Raw genomic sequence first — 16,087 nt, 5'->3', positions numbered from 1 at the left:
ATCAACTGTGAATTGTTTTTATTTTTCTAAGTATAGTAAAAATAATATAGGTACCTGATAAAGAAATAAAAAATACGTCCAGTGCAATTTATAATTTAGTTTTGATTATAATCTACTGGATAACTTCCGGTAGGTCAGAACCTGGTAATGTTACGATAATTTTGCGAGAGCTTTGATCCCCTTTCAATGAATATAATTTATTTGGCAAGAGATATTGATTGCAATGAGTTCCCTTTGTCATTTATTTTCAAGGCATTCGGATGTCAAAACGTCATATAACTTTATAAACAGCACCCATGGCCTGACAGATTTAGCAATGATTGAAAGATTTAAAAATAAACGGGTAAACTTCATCGTTAGTAATTGGAATTGTTGAATGATTTTATTCAGGGCTAAAGTTATCTTTTCAATCAAAGTTTCAAAACCACATCATTATATCTAAATTAGCAGAATTCATAGAAGATATAGTTTAGATACCGATTGCATATTTTATTTTCACTTGTGATCTTAGCAGAATTTTATATAATTTAATATTATTTGAAAGTGTGATGACAGTTGTAGTTGGTGGGGAATAAAATCACAGTATGGAAACTAAATTTAATATTTTCCATGATATATAATGATTTCCAACACATGAAACAAATGGTTGATGAGATCATGTTTCTATAAACATTATTAAAAAAATAATTTTTATATAAGGAATTACTACCCTGACTTACTCTGCATCCAAATATTGAAAAAAAATATTTCCTATAATAGTAATAATTATTCTAGAAGCATTTGCGATGAACAATTCCTGGTCCGGATTCGTCGTATTCTTCCTTTGTGATCCACATAGACTGGAAGGTGGACAGGGAAGCCAAGATGGAACCACCGATCCAGACGGAATACTTCCTCTCAGGAGGAGCGATAATCTTGATTTTGATGGAGGAAGGAGCAAGAGACGTGATTTCCTTCTGCATCCTATCAGCAATACCGGGGTACATGGTGGTACCTCCAGAAAGCACATTGTTGGCGAAGAGATCCTTCCTGATATCAATGTCGCACCTCATGATGGAGTTGTAGACGGTCTCGTGGATACCAACGGATTCCATACCCAGGAAAGAAGGCTGGAATAGAGCTTCAGGAGCACGGAACCGTTCATTGCCGATTGTGATGACCTGGCCATCAGGGAGTTCATAAGACTTTTCTAAGGAAGAGGAAGCTGAAGATATGTTCATTTCGTTCTCGAAATCGAGGGCGACGTAGCAAAGCTTTTCCTTGATGTCACGAACGATTTCTCGTTCAGCGGTGGTGGTGAAGGAGTAGCCTCTCTCAGTCATGATCTTCATGAGGTAAGCGGTCAAGTCACGGCCAGCCAAGTCGAGACGGAGGATAGCGTGGGGAAGAGCATAACCTTCGTAGATAGGGACAGTGTGGGTCACACCATCCCCAGAATCAAGTACGATACCTGTTGTTCTGCCAGAGGCGTAGAGGGAAAGCACGGCCTGGATGGCCACATACATGGCGGGAGTGCAGAAAGTTTCGAACATGATCTGGGTCATCTTTTCACGGTTGGCCTTTGGGTTCAGAGGGGCCTCCGTCAGTAGGATTGGAGATTCTTCAGGAGCAATTCTAAGTTCGTTGTAGAAGGAGTGATGCCAGATCTTCTCCATGTCGTCCCAGTTGGTGATGATGCCGTGTTCGATGGGATATTTAAGAGTCAGGATACCTCTCTTGCTCTGGGCCTCATCTCCTACGTAGGCGTCCTTCTGACCCATACCGACCATCACGCCCTGGTGACGAGGGCGACCGACGATGGAAGGGAAGACGGCGCGAGGGGCGTCATCACCGGCGAAACCGGCCTTGACCATGCCGGAGCCATTGTCAACAACGAGGGCTGTTGCGTCGTCGTCACACATTGTATCTTGTTATGGTTTTAAGATCCCTGAAAAAAAAATATATTCAATAGTTAGTTATTCTTGAATATCTATGCGCTCTAAGAGAGAGAGAGAGAGAGAGAGAGAGAGAGAGAGAGAGAGAGAGAGAGAGAGAGAGAGAGATCCTCATGTAATGTGTCATTGACATACCGTGCAAGCAATATCTATATATACTTTTCTTGCCTTGCCTTGTATCTTCAGGAGCATAATGAAAAACGTTCCTTGACAAAATATAGAGTATAATTTAAGATTTCGAAATGTTATTCTATTTAATCTTACAAATATTGGTTTAATAAATAGTAGTAGAAACGATGATGTGTATTTCATAGAAGAAATATTAAAGAATGGGAGATTGGAAGGATATCACATTTGAAGAGATAACAAATATCAAAGGCTTATGTGCGATTACAGTGTTTGGCATCATAAATTATAATACTTGGTGTTTATGACTGACACATCACCGAAAGTAATAGATAAGCAAAATTATTTGTTCCTTCACTTATAGTTCTGTCATGTCTTGTTGCTAAGACAAATCTTTAACTCTAATGTGCTTTACTTTTACATAGATATCTACCTAAATCACATTTTCTTATTGGTCGGTGGTGTTTATTAGCTTATCACCTGAAATTTACCAAAGGAAAAAATGCATGCATAGAAACTCAATACTTTAAAATTCAAAGAAATAAAGTTTTGGTATAACTAACGTGAATAATGGCCCCTATTCTCTGTCTGTTATTGGCATAATATATTCTTGCTTGTTTTCTTGATGCCTCTTCTGATATAAGCAGCTACTGATGACAAGCAAGTATTCAAAATGGCGTAGCCCTCATGTACCTTTGACGAAACAACCGTTCAATGAGTTTATAATTGTATACACAACTTTTTTGACATCCATTGGTATAAATATATATTATAGCTATTGTCTTATACAAAAACCTGAACAAAATAGAATTTGATTCCTCATAACTGTGTTTGTAACGAACTGCTCGCAAGGTATGCTACGTTGCTATTAGAATAAATATTAAAGTAAAATATTGTAGAAGATCATTTTTGGTCATTTGAACACATGACAACTTAAATTATGCTTTGATTTCTTTTCATAGTATTGGATGAAGTATTATTACCTCTATGAAAAGGCGTACTTGCCTATCTTTATCAAATGCATTGGCGTCGTGACACTTGAAGTTATGAGCAATATCTGGCTACTGAATACGTTGCATTAGATTAGCATTTATGATACATTTGATGAATAATCAGGCTCTCTCAGCCCTATCACACACGAAACGACGGCAACTAGACTTTTGAAGAAATGAACAAAACACGGCTATTATTAAATAGTAATTGTATAAATGTCTGATTATGCTATTGTCTGTTGCCACGGCTTACTACCATGACTCCCTTTCACTTTAATGTCATTCAGCACCCCGTTATCCCGAGGCACCTGAAGCTTCAACCAAAAACCTCCTCAGTTCCGACCATGCAATCAGCCGTGTTACCTGAGTGCGATCCGGAAGAGCACCGGATGATTGAAGACGTACTCCACTACAGGCGCTCCTGAAGACTCGAAGGAAAGGGCGTCCTGCTCCGTTGCAGACTAAGACATCGAGACTGCATGGACCACTTTATATACACTCGTCTTTCATAGCCTCCGAATTCTGGCTGTCGATTTTGGGGTATCACCTGAACATGTGGGAGAGAGAGGGTGGGTGTTGGGAATGAAGGAAGGGAAGCAGGGGTCTATGAGTGCTAGGGGAAGAAGGGGTGGATATATCAGGGGAAGCGTCACTACCTGGTGCTGTAAATATAGGATTGCCATTTGGCTGACCAAGCTACAGTACGCCCACGCGGGCGTTATAACGTAATGGCGATTTGATGGCGTGATTACGAGATGAAAACTTGCCACTGTTATGGCATGACAGGCTTTGGTCTCTGTCAAGGGTACGAGTGGCTGCTAAATAAACCCCGATGAACGACCTCTCAATAACCATTTCATTACTGTAATGGACGCGAAGCAGGTGACTCCCTGGAGAGGTCTTGGCAAGAAATTCTAGATCTATATATGGTAATGAATCGTTGGAGCGATATATGGGTGAGAGGTTAATTTCGTATTTTTGGAGTTAAGCCATAATCATATTTAAATATACTCACAGGGGGATGCTTTTATATATATATATATATATATATATATATATATATATATATATATATATATATATATATATATATATAAAGGATTTAATTAAACACTGACATATGTAAGGAATTTGATATATGTTACTACTATCACTACTACTAAAAGACACGTTTTTCTTGAAATTCAATTGAAAAATCGACTTTGAATATAAGAATAATCTACTATTGTTACCTGCATGTTTGTCTATTATTATTATTATTATTATTATTATTATTATTATTATTATTATTACCTGCTAAACTACCACCCTAGTTGGAAAAGCAGGATGCTATAAGCCCAGGGGCTCCAACAGGGACAATAGCCCAGTGAGGAAAGGAAACAAGGAAAAATAAAATACTTTAATAACAGTAACATTAAAATAAATATTTCCTATGTAAACTATGAAAACTTTAACAAAACAAGAGGAAGAGTAATAAGACACAATAGTGTGCCTGAGTGTACCCTCAAGCAAGAGAACTCTAACCCGAGACAGTGGAAGACCATGGTGCAGAGGCTATGGCCCTACCCAAGACTAGAGAACAATGGTTTCATATTGGAGTGTCCTTCTCCTAGAAGAGCTGCTTACCATAGCTAAAGAGTCTCTTCTACACCCCAAGAGGAAAGAGCCCACTGAACAATTACAGTGCTGCAGTGGTTAACTCCTTCGGTGGAGAAGAATTGTTTGGGAATCTCAGTGTTGTCAGGTGTATGTGGACAGAGGAGAATATGTAAAGAATAGGCCAGACTATTCGGTGTATGCGTAGGCAAAAGGAAAATGAACCGTAAACAGAGAGAAGAATCCAATGTAGTACTGTCTGGCCAGTCAAAGAACTCCATAACTCTCTCGTGGTATTATCTCAACGGCTGGCTGGTAAATAACATTTGTTGAATCTTAGGGATAACTGTAGAACTTGATGCAAGATCTAATACGATAAAAGACAGTCCCAAAAGTCTAATTCTCCCATAAGGGTATCCTAAGAATTTAATGCAATGCATATTATTATGTCAGGGAACAACTTTATTCTAATTTTTTGTTTTTCTTCATAACTAGAAAACGTAATTTAATAACTTGTCAGAAACGATATCATGAATTGGCAAAGTAACATTTCATCTTAGAAAACAACGGTTTGGCTTTGATAAATATCGATATCCTACACAAGAATGTTGAAATCAATCAATTATTATTATTATTATTATTATTATTATTATTATTGCTTGCTAAGCTTAACCCTAAGTTGGAAAACCAGGATGCTATAAGCCCCGGGGCTCCAACAGGGAAAATAGCTCAGTGAGGAAAGGGAACAAGGAAAAATAAAATATTTTAAGAAGAGCAACAATGTTAAAATAAATATCACTTTATAAACTATAAAAACTTTAACAAAACAAGATGAAGAGAAATAAGATATAAGATAGAACAGTGGGCCTCCGTGTACCCTCAAGCAAGAGAACTCTAACCCAAGACAGTGGAAGACCATGGTACATAGGCTATCGCACTACCCAAGATTAGAGAACAATAGTTTGATTTTGGAGCGTCTTTCTCCTAGAAGAGCTACTTACCATAGCTAAAGAGTTTCTTCTACCCTTACAATGAGGAAAGTGGCCACTGAACAATTACAGTGCAGTAAGAAGAATTGTCAGTGTTGTCAGGTGTAAGAGGACAGAGGAGAATATGTAAAGAATAGGCCAGACTATTCGGTGTGTGTGTATAGGCAAAGAGAAAATGAACCGTAAGCAAAGAGAAGGATCCAATGTAGTACTATCTGGCCAGTCAAAAGACCCCATAACTCTCTAGCGGTAGTATCTCAACGGGTGGCTGGTGCCCTGGCAAACCTACTACCTATAAATCATCGAGAGTAAACTTGAATTGTATTGTTCTTCCACAAGTTGAATGGCTTATTTGTATTATTCTCTCCTAAAGTATTACATCAAACATCATAAGTTGGGATTTACCCGTAATCACAATAATATAGTTAGAGGGGCACTCGGTAGAGAGCATACCTTCACCACACCAAGAAATCTTATTTTACCCTGAACTCCAATGGATTGTACCCTACATGTTCTCCAAATTTCGTTGAAGCCGTTTCATTAGTTTTTGCGTAATATTTTTTTCACAATAAAACAAACAAAATATTTGCAATTTACTCAACATTGTGGTTATTTTCAAAGTACTGCTGCGTACTCGTACTTTGTTGTATGCTTTTCCAAAATGTTACAGATTCACCCTGGGGTTATATCCAACATGAATACCAAGTTTGGTCAAAATCGATCATAAGTTTTTGTGTAAAGTTGCTCACAAACAAACAGTCAGAGGTGAATACATTTATAACCTTAGCAAAATCTTTAATTATGACGAAGGCAGCAAATAGACAGGAGTGAATACATATCCTTCGCAAAATCTTCGAGTTTGTTGAAGGCAATAAATACATAAACTAACAAATAGGCGAAACAGATACGGGTGAATACATACTCCTCCAGGCAACTAGATGGGCAGTGTCGAGAGCATGGCTTCACCAGGCCATGCAGTCTTATTTTCCTTTTAACTGCACTGCGTACTTATGCTTCCATGAATTTTCTTTAAAATCTATTGGATTTGTTCTTGGGTCAAACCTCACTTGTCCACTAAGTTTCATTGAAATTGGTTCTGTAGTTTTGGCGTAATGTTGTTCACAAATAAAAAACAAATTATCTTATTTTGTAAACTTATTAGTGAAATCTTCAATTCATAATCTTTTAATTATATATTTAAATTTCTCGCCATTGTACATACATTTCAACAATTCAATTAAATTTACTTAAAAAAAAATAAATAAGAACGCTATTATCAGCAGGCGACAACTGAAAAAAGGTTGAATTAAAGTAGGCGATTCCATGGTCGGGAAGGTGTTGGTATCATCATGACCTGGATGGACACCCGTTTTCTTTTGTTTCTACTTTTTATTATATATTTTATCTTACACTGAGAAACTTTAAATAGTAACGTCCTGATTAGTTAATGCAAATATTAAACTGATATTTTCAATATGTTACATATAGTGTTTCCGAAAAAAAACCTATTGTACTCAATGAACCGAAAATATGGCTCTATTGGAAACGTTGCCATTTCGTACCATCTATAAAGTAGGCTTCACATAGTCAAACGGTTTATCAAATCATGTTTGACAAACACGCTTTTGAAGTGGTGTTTGAACGTGTAAACCATAGATATTTATGGTGTGAACGGTGTATCTGGTTGCCAAACATATTAGTCAAACGGTTGGAAGGACGTATGATCGAGCCTGACTTTTGTGGGCGGAGCGTCATTCATCCACAACCGTTTGCATGTAAGAACAAAGGTCAAACATCAGACACGCCTCTATAGATCTATATACTGTATGTTTCTTCGTCAATCTTAAAATGCCTAGGACGGGTATCTGGTTCTAAGAAATCAACAAGCAAGTTGTTATGTGAATGTTGATCTCTTTCTAACAGCCAGTCCTTCGTCCACTTTGATCTTATATTTCCTTAGTACCACCGCTAAGCCAATGGCTATCAAACCGTTCTAAAACGAGAGGCAAATATTTTCTTTACAAAAAAAAGCAAGATTCACACGGATTCAAGGACTGAGATTTGGTTTGGTTTGACTGTCTGACCCCTCTCCAAATCGTTTGACAAACAGGTTGGACAACCGATGCTGACAAACCGTTTGACTTTGTAAAAGCTCCCAACTCAAAGGATATCGATAGAACATAATTCTACCATGAATACGGAAATCAAGCCTTATAAAACGTTTACTTAAACTTAAATGCATAACTGAAAATAATGTTTCTTATAAACACACATATATGATTTTAAGATTCCGTTTGCTGGCCATCCAATCTTTGACGGTCGGTTTAAGTGGTTTTTTGTCAGTCGAGTCCTGGATTTGAGTGCGTTAACAACGCTTATCGTCGGGTCGTGACGCGTTTGATTGCGAGTGATAGTGATATCGGTGTATAATAGTGAAGCCGTCAATTTATTAAATGCTTGACTTGTTAAGCCGTAGGTTTGTTTACAAAATATTTTTTTTATCGTCAATTAAATTTAGGAAGCGTGATCAATTGGGAATCAAAACTATGGTTTCTAGATTTCCGTTATGCCGTAACCGCCAAATGTTGATACGTAGGCTAACATCATCCTAAAGGGATTTCAAGTTTTAAAGAAAACCGAAGACTTAAATCGATTAAATTAAGTGGACATATGGAATTTTCAAAACGATCAATTTGAAATGAGCATATTGAATTATATTGCCATAATGTAACTTGTCGTTTCGAAGGAAAGGTATCATAGGCCTAGACCGAGTAGCCTAAATGATGTCAACGGATTACATTGTTAGTAGTCGTTCTTTTCGTTAGTTGTATATCGCCGACTTAAAATATTTGCCATTTATTAACTTTGAAAATACTAAAATGTACTTTATCCCTGACGCTACACGCAAGATCACCCAAAAAAACTTTATTAATCGTGTTTTTAAGCCAGGCGTAATGTTTCATTTTGTCTAAATTGCATCGGTTTTTTCGGTGATTTTTAAGCATGAAACGTATGCCATTGTAAGGGAAGTAGCCTAATAAAAGCACATTTAAAGAATTCGCTTTCCCTTCTTAAAGTAAACCAAAGCCGCTATTGACTTGCTCGCTTAACCTCCACACCATTGTATAGCGGGATTACCAAGCCTAATTTGCTGGCTTAACCTCCATACCATTGAATAGCGGGATTGCCAAGCCTAATAGCGTAATATTGTTGCATTCAAGCATTTTATAGGTTTTACATCACCCCTTGAATTGCATACCTGAATTTGGCGTCGGGCGTTGCCCTTCCAACAGCATCACAGAATCGTCAGGTTACTTGACCAGGAGACCTTTTTCAGTATGTTTATTTTTACAGAATCAAATTGAAAATATGAATGTTCTTAACCTACTACCCTTGTCAACCATAATCACATGCCTTAAAACAGTAGATATTTACTTGTGGTGCTGGACCAGGTAATTTCTTCAAATTAAAGTAACTACTAAATGGCTTAGGCCTAGCATAATGGTACCCCAATTTGGATGTTATGTTAATGTTAGTTTAAATACTTATATTGTGGAGGTAACAGTTTGCCTCATTCAAAGTATAAGGGGTTATTTGTGCTTAAGTACTCCTATATATGAATTATTTTAAAGTAAAGTACAATACTATGATAAATAAATTCAGGACACGTACAGTAGGCCTAACCTGTCCATTACTACGGCATAATGCAATTTTTTTTTCGGTGATATGCAAATGACGGAAAATAAAGATGTTCATCATGAAATAAGCTATTCATTCCGTAATTTGGGCTGAATTATGCCGGATATTGTAGAAATGTTATACATGAAAATGGGAGCTTGTGTGATTCAAATGCTGTTGTTCTACACATGTTTTTGACCCGAGAGTGCTCAAATGATGAATAATTAAGTATTCAGCATTACCATTAAGAGGATTTCACGCAAGTAATTGTTAATACAAATAATAATAACTTTTTCGATACTTGTATTTTCTTTATACATTAACGGGAGTTATATTGTTCTTAAACGTTTAGCTTTGCTGTAGAATTCACTGTTCCGACAGACAGACGAACCTATAAAATATAGTTGTAAATTATTACTAATACTGGTTTTTTTATAGAATAGTTTACAGTGCATATATGATTGCAGAAACGCGCTACTAATTAAATTAATTCGATTTTATCTTTTCATCTAATTAAATGTACACAATATCATGATTTAAATTAAATCCTTATAAACCGGTTTTGTTACTTTTTGACATTTAATATAATTTGTAATTGCTATTATAGATTCAATTGAGATTGCATGAAACACCATTCCATAACGAGCTATATTTTAGTATGTACTTGTTACTTATCGAAAGAACGTCATTAGAGCAAAGAGCTTGTGCGAGAGCTATCTCAAAAGATGGTTTTAGCTTAGGTAGAAGGTGGTTTGTGTGCATGGGGGAAAGGAAGGTTCCCTTGTCCACATAATGTGTATGACTTGGGAACCATTCATAATATGATACTTCTCTACTTAGGTAGATTGAAGTTAAACGTGGTACGAGGTCCTGGCTGTCGCATTGGTGAGTGTTCATTGGAATTATTGTTTTTTTTTTTTCTCTCAAATTTTTATTGATTGAGGTTTCGTTGTATCAGATTACTTGCAAGTAGTATAAATGATGTAAATGATTCCTACATATTATTAGGAATCAACTCGACTTCCCTGACAGTAAAAGACTACAGGGGAAAATATCACAGCTATTACTGCTTCATTTAAACACTGTTGAGTATGTATAATATTGTATGTTAATTGCCTTAAAGGGAAGGTTCTATTAATTTCCTACCTTTGGAACTAACCTTGCCCCATGTTCTAATGATCTAGTTGTATGATAAAGGTGATTTATCATATATGTTTTGCAACTTTACTTTTTTCCCTAGAGGTCTCTCGTGATATATTGATATTTTGCCTTACCATTATAGGGATTTCACGTAGATAAATGTTAAATACGGGAAATTGGAATCTTTCATTTTTCTTTTACTTTTAACGAGAAATATATTGTTCCTAAGTGTTAGCCATGCTTCGGAATCTGCAAGGGGAACAGGCAGACGAAGCGTGTGGATAAGCGATTATTTGACTTGTCTATTTAAATTATTACCTAGATTAGTTTTCTTAATTCCATCATTGATAGTAGGCCTATTGTCAATAAATTATTTTAGACTCGGACTACTAATTGATTTTAGCTATCATAGGCTAAATTTTCATCTATTGAAAGGTATATAATTAATTTCTTGATTAAAATTATATAAGAGAAAGTTCATATAAGTCTGTTTTCGCTCATGTTTTGAAATTTAATATAGAAAATGGCTATTATCAGTTCATTTGAAATTATATGGACTACCAATGACTAAAGAGCTATTTACGGTTTGTTACTTAACGAAAAGAACGTCATTTGATCATGTGCGATAGCTTTCTTATCTCAAAACGTGCGTAATTTGATTGAGTGCTAGATTCTAGTGTAAGGAGAAAGGGGGTTGTGTGTAGGGGTGAGGGCGGGTGGCTGATTTTCCCTTGTCTTCATAATGTGTATCACTTGGGAACTGGTTTATTGGTACCTGTACTTCGCTACCTTGCATTCTTTGTTTGGTAGAATAAAGTTGGCTGTGGTATGAGAATCTGGCTGTTGGAAAGGTGAGTTTTCATTGGAGGTATTGTTTTTTGTCTTTCATTGTCATGAATAGAGTTTTATTTTTATTCCATATGTATTGCTTACTGTATAAAATGTCAAAATTGCCCACACATTTTTCGAAATCAAGGCTTATTCCCTGGTAGTAAAAGACTAAAAACTTAAGTAGCATAACAATCACCGCAACATTTATGTTTTAATTTCGTTAAATGAACGGTTTAATAATGTCCTTTTTATTTTCCATCTTGGAAAAATAGACTTTGAAGATTGATCTAGTGGTCCGGTTGTATTATACGTGTTAACTAAATATTGTCATATATTTGAGTAGTAAACAGTGATATTAATACTTAAAAAAGGGCTTGTGGAATTTCTAAATCGATTTACAGGTAGCTGGATTATCAGTTAAGATTGTTTTAGTAATACATACATACACACACATACACACACACATATATATGTATATAATATATATATATATATATATATATATATATATATATATATATATATATATATAGGCCTATATATATTTAGGCTATAAGAATATATTCGAATATATTCAGAGTATATACACACACACATATATATATGTATATATATATATATATATATATATATATATATATATATATATATATATATATATATATATATATATATATATATGTGTGGATATGTGTACGAGAGAATTTTTATATTTTTGGTAATAGAGTATATATATATATATGTATATATATATGTGTATATATATATATATATATATATATATATATATATATGTATATATATATGTATATATATATATATATATATATATATATATATATATATATATATATATATATACATGTGGTTTTCTTTTTACCTTTACTTTTTTTCCGGGAGGTTTGTCAAGATATATTGATATTTTACAATGCCATTATAGGGATTTCAGGTAAATAAATGTAATACGGAAAATAGGAATCTTTCATACACTACTGGTGTTTTTTTTTTTTTTTTTTTTTTTTTTTTTTTTTTTTTTTACCTTGTATATTGTTCGTTATTATTAGTCATGCTTTAGAATCTGCAGGGGCAATAGGCAGACGAAGCTTGTGAATAATTGATTAATAGACTTTTATTTTTAAATTATTACCGAGATTAGTTTTCTTAATAGTATCACTAATAGTAGGGCTACTGTACATAAATTACTGTAGACTCGTACTACTAATTCATCTCAGCTATCTTATATTTTCATCGATTGAAAGGTACACGATTAATATCTTGATTGAAATTGTATAGATGAAAGTTCATATAAGTCTGTTTTCTCCCATCTTTTGAAATTTAATATAAAAAATGGCTATTATCAGTTCATTATTAATTATGTGGACTACCAATCACTAAAGAGCTATTTTTAGTTTGTTACTTGAAAAGAACATCACTTGAGAGTGTGCGAAAGCTGTCTTATCTCGAAACGAGCGTAATTTGTTATCTTAGTATTTTGACCGTGTGCTAGACTCTTGCGTAGGGAGAAGGGATTGTGTGTGGGTGGTTGGTGGGTGGGTGATTTTCCCTTGTCTTCATAAAGTGTATCACTTGGGAACCAGTCATTGATACTTCGGTACATTGCATTCCCTGTTTGGTAGAATGAAGTTGGCTGTGGTATGAGTCTAGCCGTTGGAAAAGTGGGTGTTCATTGGAATTGTTGTGTTTATTTTGTCTTTCATTTTTATTAATTGAGTTTTATTTTTACCCACATCCATTACGTACAATACAGTGTAAAAATTACGTACATATTTTTTTCAAAATCAAGAAGTTTTCCCTGGCATTAAATGACTAAAGGGATAGTAGCATGACGGTCACCGCCATATTTATAATGTGTGTTTTAAATGCGTTAGTTGATCGGTTTACCAAGTTTCTATATATTTCCCATCTTGGAAATTAACCTAAGATTTACCTACTAACCCGGTTGTGTATTATACATCTTAACCAAATATTTTCAGAAATTTGTGTAGTAAACAGCAATATAAATACTTGAAAAATTAAGAAGATTTACGGATAACTGGATTATCAGTTAATATTGTTGTAGCTATATATATATATATATATATATATATATATATATATATATATATATTTATATATATATATATATATATATATATATATATATATATATATATATATATATATATATATATATATATATATATATATATATTGGCCGGTGCACACTATCATAGTGCTTCATAGTTTGTGCAGAGTCCTGCGTTGTTATGGAATTCCTCTTGAATATGTGAATTTGATTAAGTCTGTTCATGAGCCTAGCAAGTGCAAAATTAATGTTACTGGAGTCCTATCAAATGAATTTCCATTGAACATCTGTGTACTCCTACATAATGTGTTGTCACCTATGTTGTTTATCCTCCACACGGATTTTGTAATAAGTAGAACAGTCGGAGATGGTGGAGAAGGATGGAATTGGATTGGTAATAGGAAATTAGCAGACCTAGAATATGCTGATGATGATGTCCTTATTAGCAGAACACCACAGGATTTGCAATGCTTCCTTACCGGAATACATGAAATATCACAGGAGGTTAGGCTCAAGATAAATAGAAGAAAGACTGTGAGATGATGAAAACAGAGTATGCAATGGAAGACGAAATATCATTGGGGAGAGAAAGGATTAATGAGGTAGAAGCATTTAAGTATCTAGGAACTATGATCTCCAGAATTAAAGTTTAGCAAAAGATTGAAAAAATCAAATTAGACAATGGCTAGGTTAAGTAAAATGTGGAAATCAAATTGCCTGAAATTACATATAAAAATCAGACTATATATATCAGTTAAGGAAGATCGGTTATACTATCTGGACATGAGTCCTGGTATGACAATGAAACAATATCAAACAGATTTTGTATATTTGAGAACAAAGCCCTTTTAAGGAAATTGGGAGTTAAATGGCAGGACATAATTAGAAATAAAACTATAAGAGAGATTACTCGAGTGCCATATGTGGATGAGATACTGATGAGGGTTAGATGGAGATGGTTTGGCCATGCTCTTCGCACTCCCCTAAAGAGATCAGTTCACCAAATGTTTAGCTGAGCTCCACAAGGCACTGGAAGAGTTAGAAGACCCAGGCCTATATGGTTGAGGACTATGAAGCGTGAAGTAGGATATGGTGAATGGAGAAGTATTGAATTAAATGCTCAAGCTAGAGACGACTGGCTAAATCTAACCGAGATCCTTTGGGTCAATAAGCTTAGGAGGAGATGATATATATATATATATATATATATATATATATATATATATATATATATATATATATATATCATCGTCATCATCATCATCATCATCATCTCCTCCTACGCCTATTGACATAAGGATCCTCGGTTGGATTTCATCATTCGTCTCTATCTTGAGCTTTTAAATCAATACTTGTCAATTCATCATCATCTACTTCACGCTTCAAATCCTTAGTTCTGTAGGCCTAGGTCTTCCATCTCTTCTAGTGCCTTGTGGAGCCCAGTTGAAAGTTTGCCGAACTAATCTCTCTTGGGGAGTGCGAAAAGCGGGCCAAAACCATCTCCATCTACCCGTCACCATTATCTCATACACATATGGCACTCGGGTAATCTCTCTTATAGTTTCATTTCTAATCCTGTCATGCCATTGAACTCCCACTATTCTTCTGAGGGCTTTGTTCCCATATATACAAAAGCTGTTGGATATTGTTTCATTGTCATACCTTATGTGTGTGTGTGTGTGAGAGAGAGAGAGAGAGAGAGAGAGAGAGAGAGAGAGAGATCCCTTGATTACTTGTCAATGGCAACAACAAATAGAGAGAGGAGCTTGGATGCTAGGTCATATGAATCGAGTTTACCGGTAGGAGAAATTTAGCATAATATAAAACTTACTTGCAGCATTTCGGGAATACCCTGAGGATTTATGATGAGTTTTGTTTATCTCTCATATTAAAAGTTATTGATTAGAGGTTTGATTTGATTAATCTTAAAGAGTACATAATATTTCATTAGTCTTGACAGAGTTTTATACGAATGATTTAATAGCTAGGCGATCCCATCGATTTTAGTTTTAGATAATGCACCATTAATATTGCTAGGACCAAATATAGTTAAGAATCACTAATATTAAAAGTCGAGAAAGTGATATTAAATTAAGGAAAGGAAATGGAAAATGAAAATGCGATATCACCTAATTTACTAAGAATAAGTCTGAATGAAAACCTAAAAGAACAGAAAGCTTATGACTCGATCAAGAAAATTGACATCATCAGCCGTAGACAGAGACTGATGTGACGAAAGCCACAAATAACAATGAAGTGACAAACACTAAAGCAACAAAATAATGATATCAAACACATACCCAGACATTTGCAAGGCCATTTGGAAGTCAGTGACATGTGAGAGTAAAAAAGATGGGATTCAGACATTTTTTGATCTACTCGATTGTTGGGATTTCGAGTGAAGGTTTTTAGACATGGATTGTTTATTGGGGTTTTGATAAAATATCAAGCATCTCAAAACTGCCCCATAAGATATCTTTGGTTAGATATTCAAAGCCTCTAAATGTGGTTTTGGTGCTGTGAAAGTAAGATTTTCTGAAAATGGAATATACTTTTGAGCAAAAATGGGAATCATATTGTCACCTTTTCCTAAGATGATGATCGGGTTGCTGCGTAATTCTTTGGGGATTTATAAACATGTTTACATGAACAAGGAAGTTTTTAACGATTATTTAAAGATTATATGTCAACGAATCTTACATACTATTTACTCAG

At 34.9% G+C, this 16,087-nt stretch overlaps 2 protein-coding genes across 2 annotated transcripts in view; one reads left to right on the top strand and one right to left on the bottom strand.

Annotated features, from left to right (window-relative positions):
- Window positions 1-587: 587 nt before the first annotated feature.
- LOC137653656 (actin, muscle-type A2-like) lies at window positions 588-3,589 on the bottom strand. The gene is made up of 2 exons (XM_068387228.1): window positions 3,416-3,589; window positions 588-1,927 (listed from the first exon to the last, which is right to left on the bottom strand). The coding sequence occupies exon 2, from the start codon at window positions 1,899-1,901 to the stop codon at window positions 771-773; it is 1,131 nt and encodes a 376-aa protein (XP_068243329.1). The 5' UTR covers window positions 1,902-1,927; window positions 3,416-3,589; the 3' UTR covers window positions 588-770.
- Window positions 3,590-10,106: 6,517 nt separating this feature from the next.
- LOC137653653 (actin-5, muscle-specific) overlaps window positions 10,107-16,087 on the top strand; it is a 181,839-nt gene continuing 175,858 nt past the window's right edge. Inside the window, exon 1 of the mRNA XM_068387226.1 lies at window positions 10,107-10,200. The gene's annotated coding sequence lies outside the window, so the exon portion shown is untranslated. The remainder of the gene's footprint in view (window positions 10,201-16,087) is intronic.

This window comes from Palaemon carinicauda, chromosome 14 (assembly GCF_036898095.1).
Source record: "Palaemon carinicauda isolate YSFRI2023 chromosome 14, ASM3689809v2, whole genome shotgun sequence".
NCBI lineage: Eukaryota > Metazoa > Arthropoda > Malacostraca > Decapoda > Palaemonidae > Palaemon > Palaemon carinicauda.
The sequence above is the reverse complement of the archived record's forward strand: the minus strand, read 5'-3'. Positions and strand labels throughout refer to the sequence as shown.

What these genes read in the sequence shown, in the direction of transcription:
- LOC137653656 (XM_068387228.1), bottom strand. Translation starts at nt 1,901, where the DNA reads ATGTGTGACGACGACGCAACAGCCCTCGTTGTTGACAATGGCTCCGGC.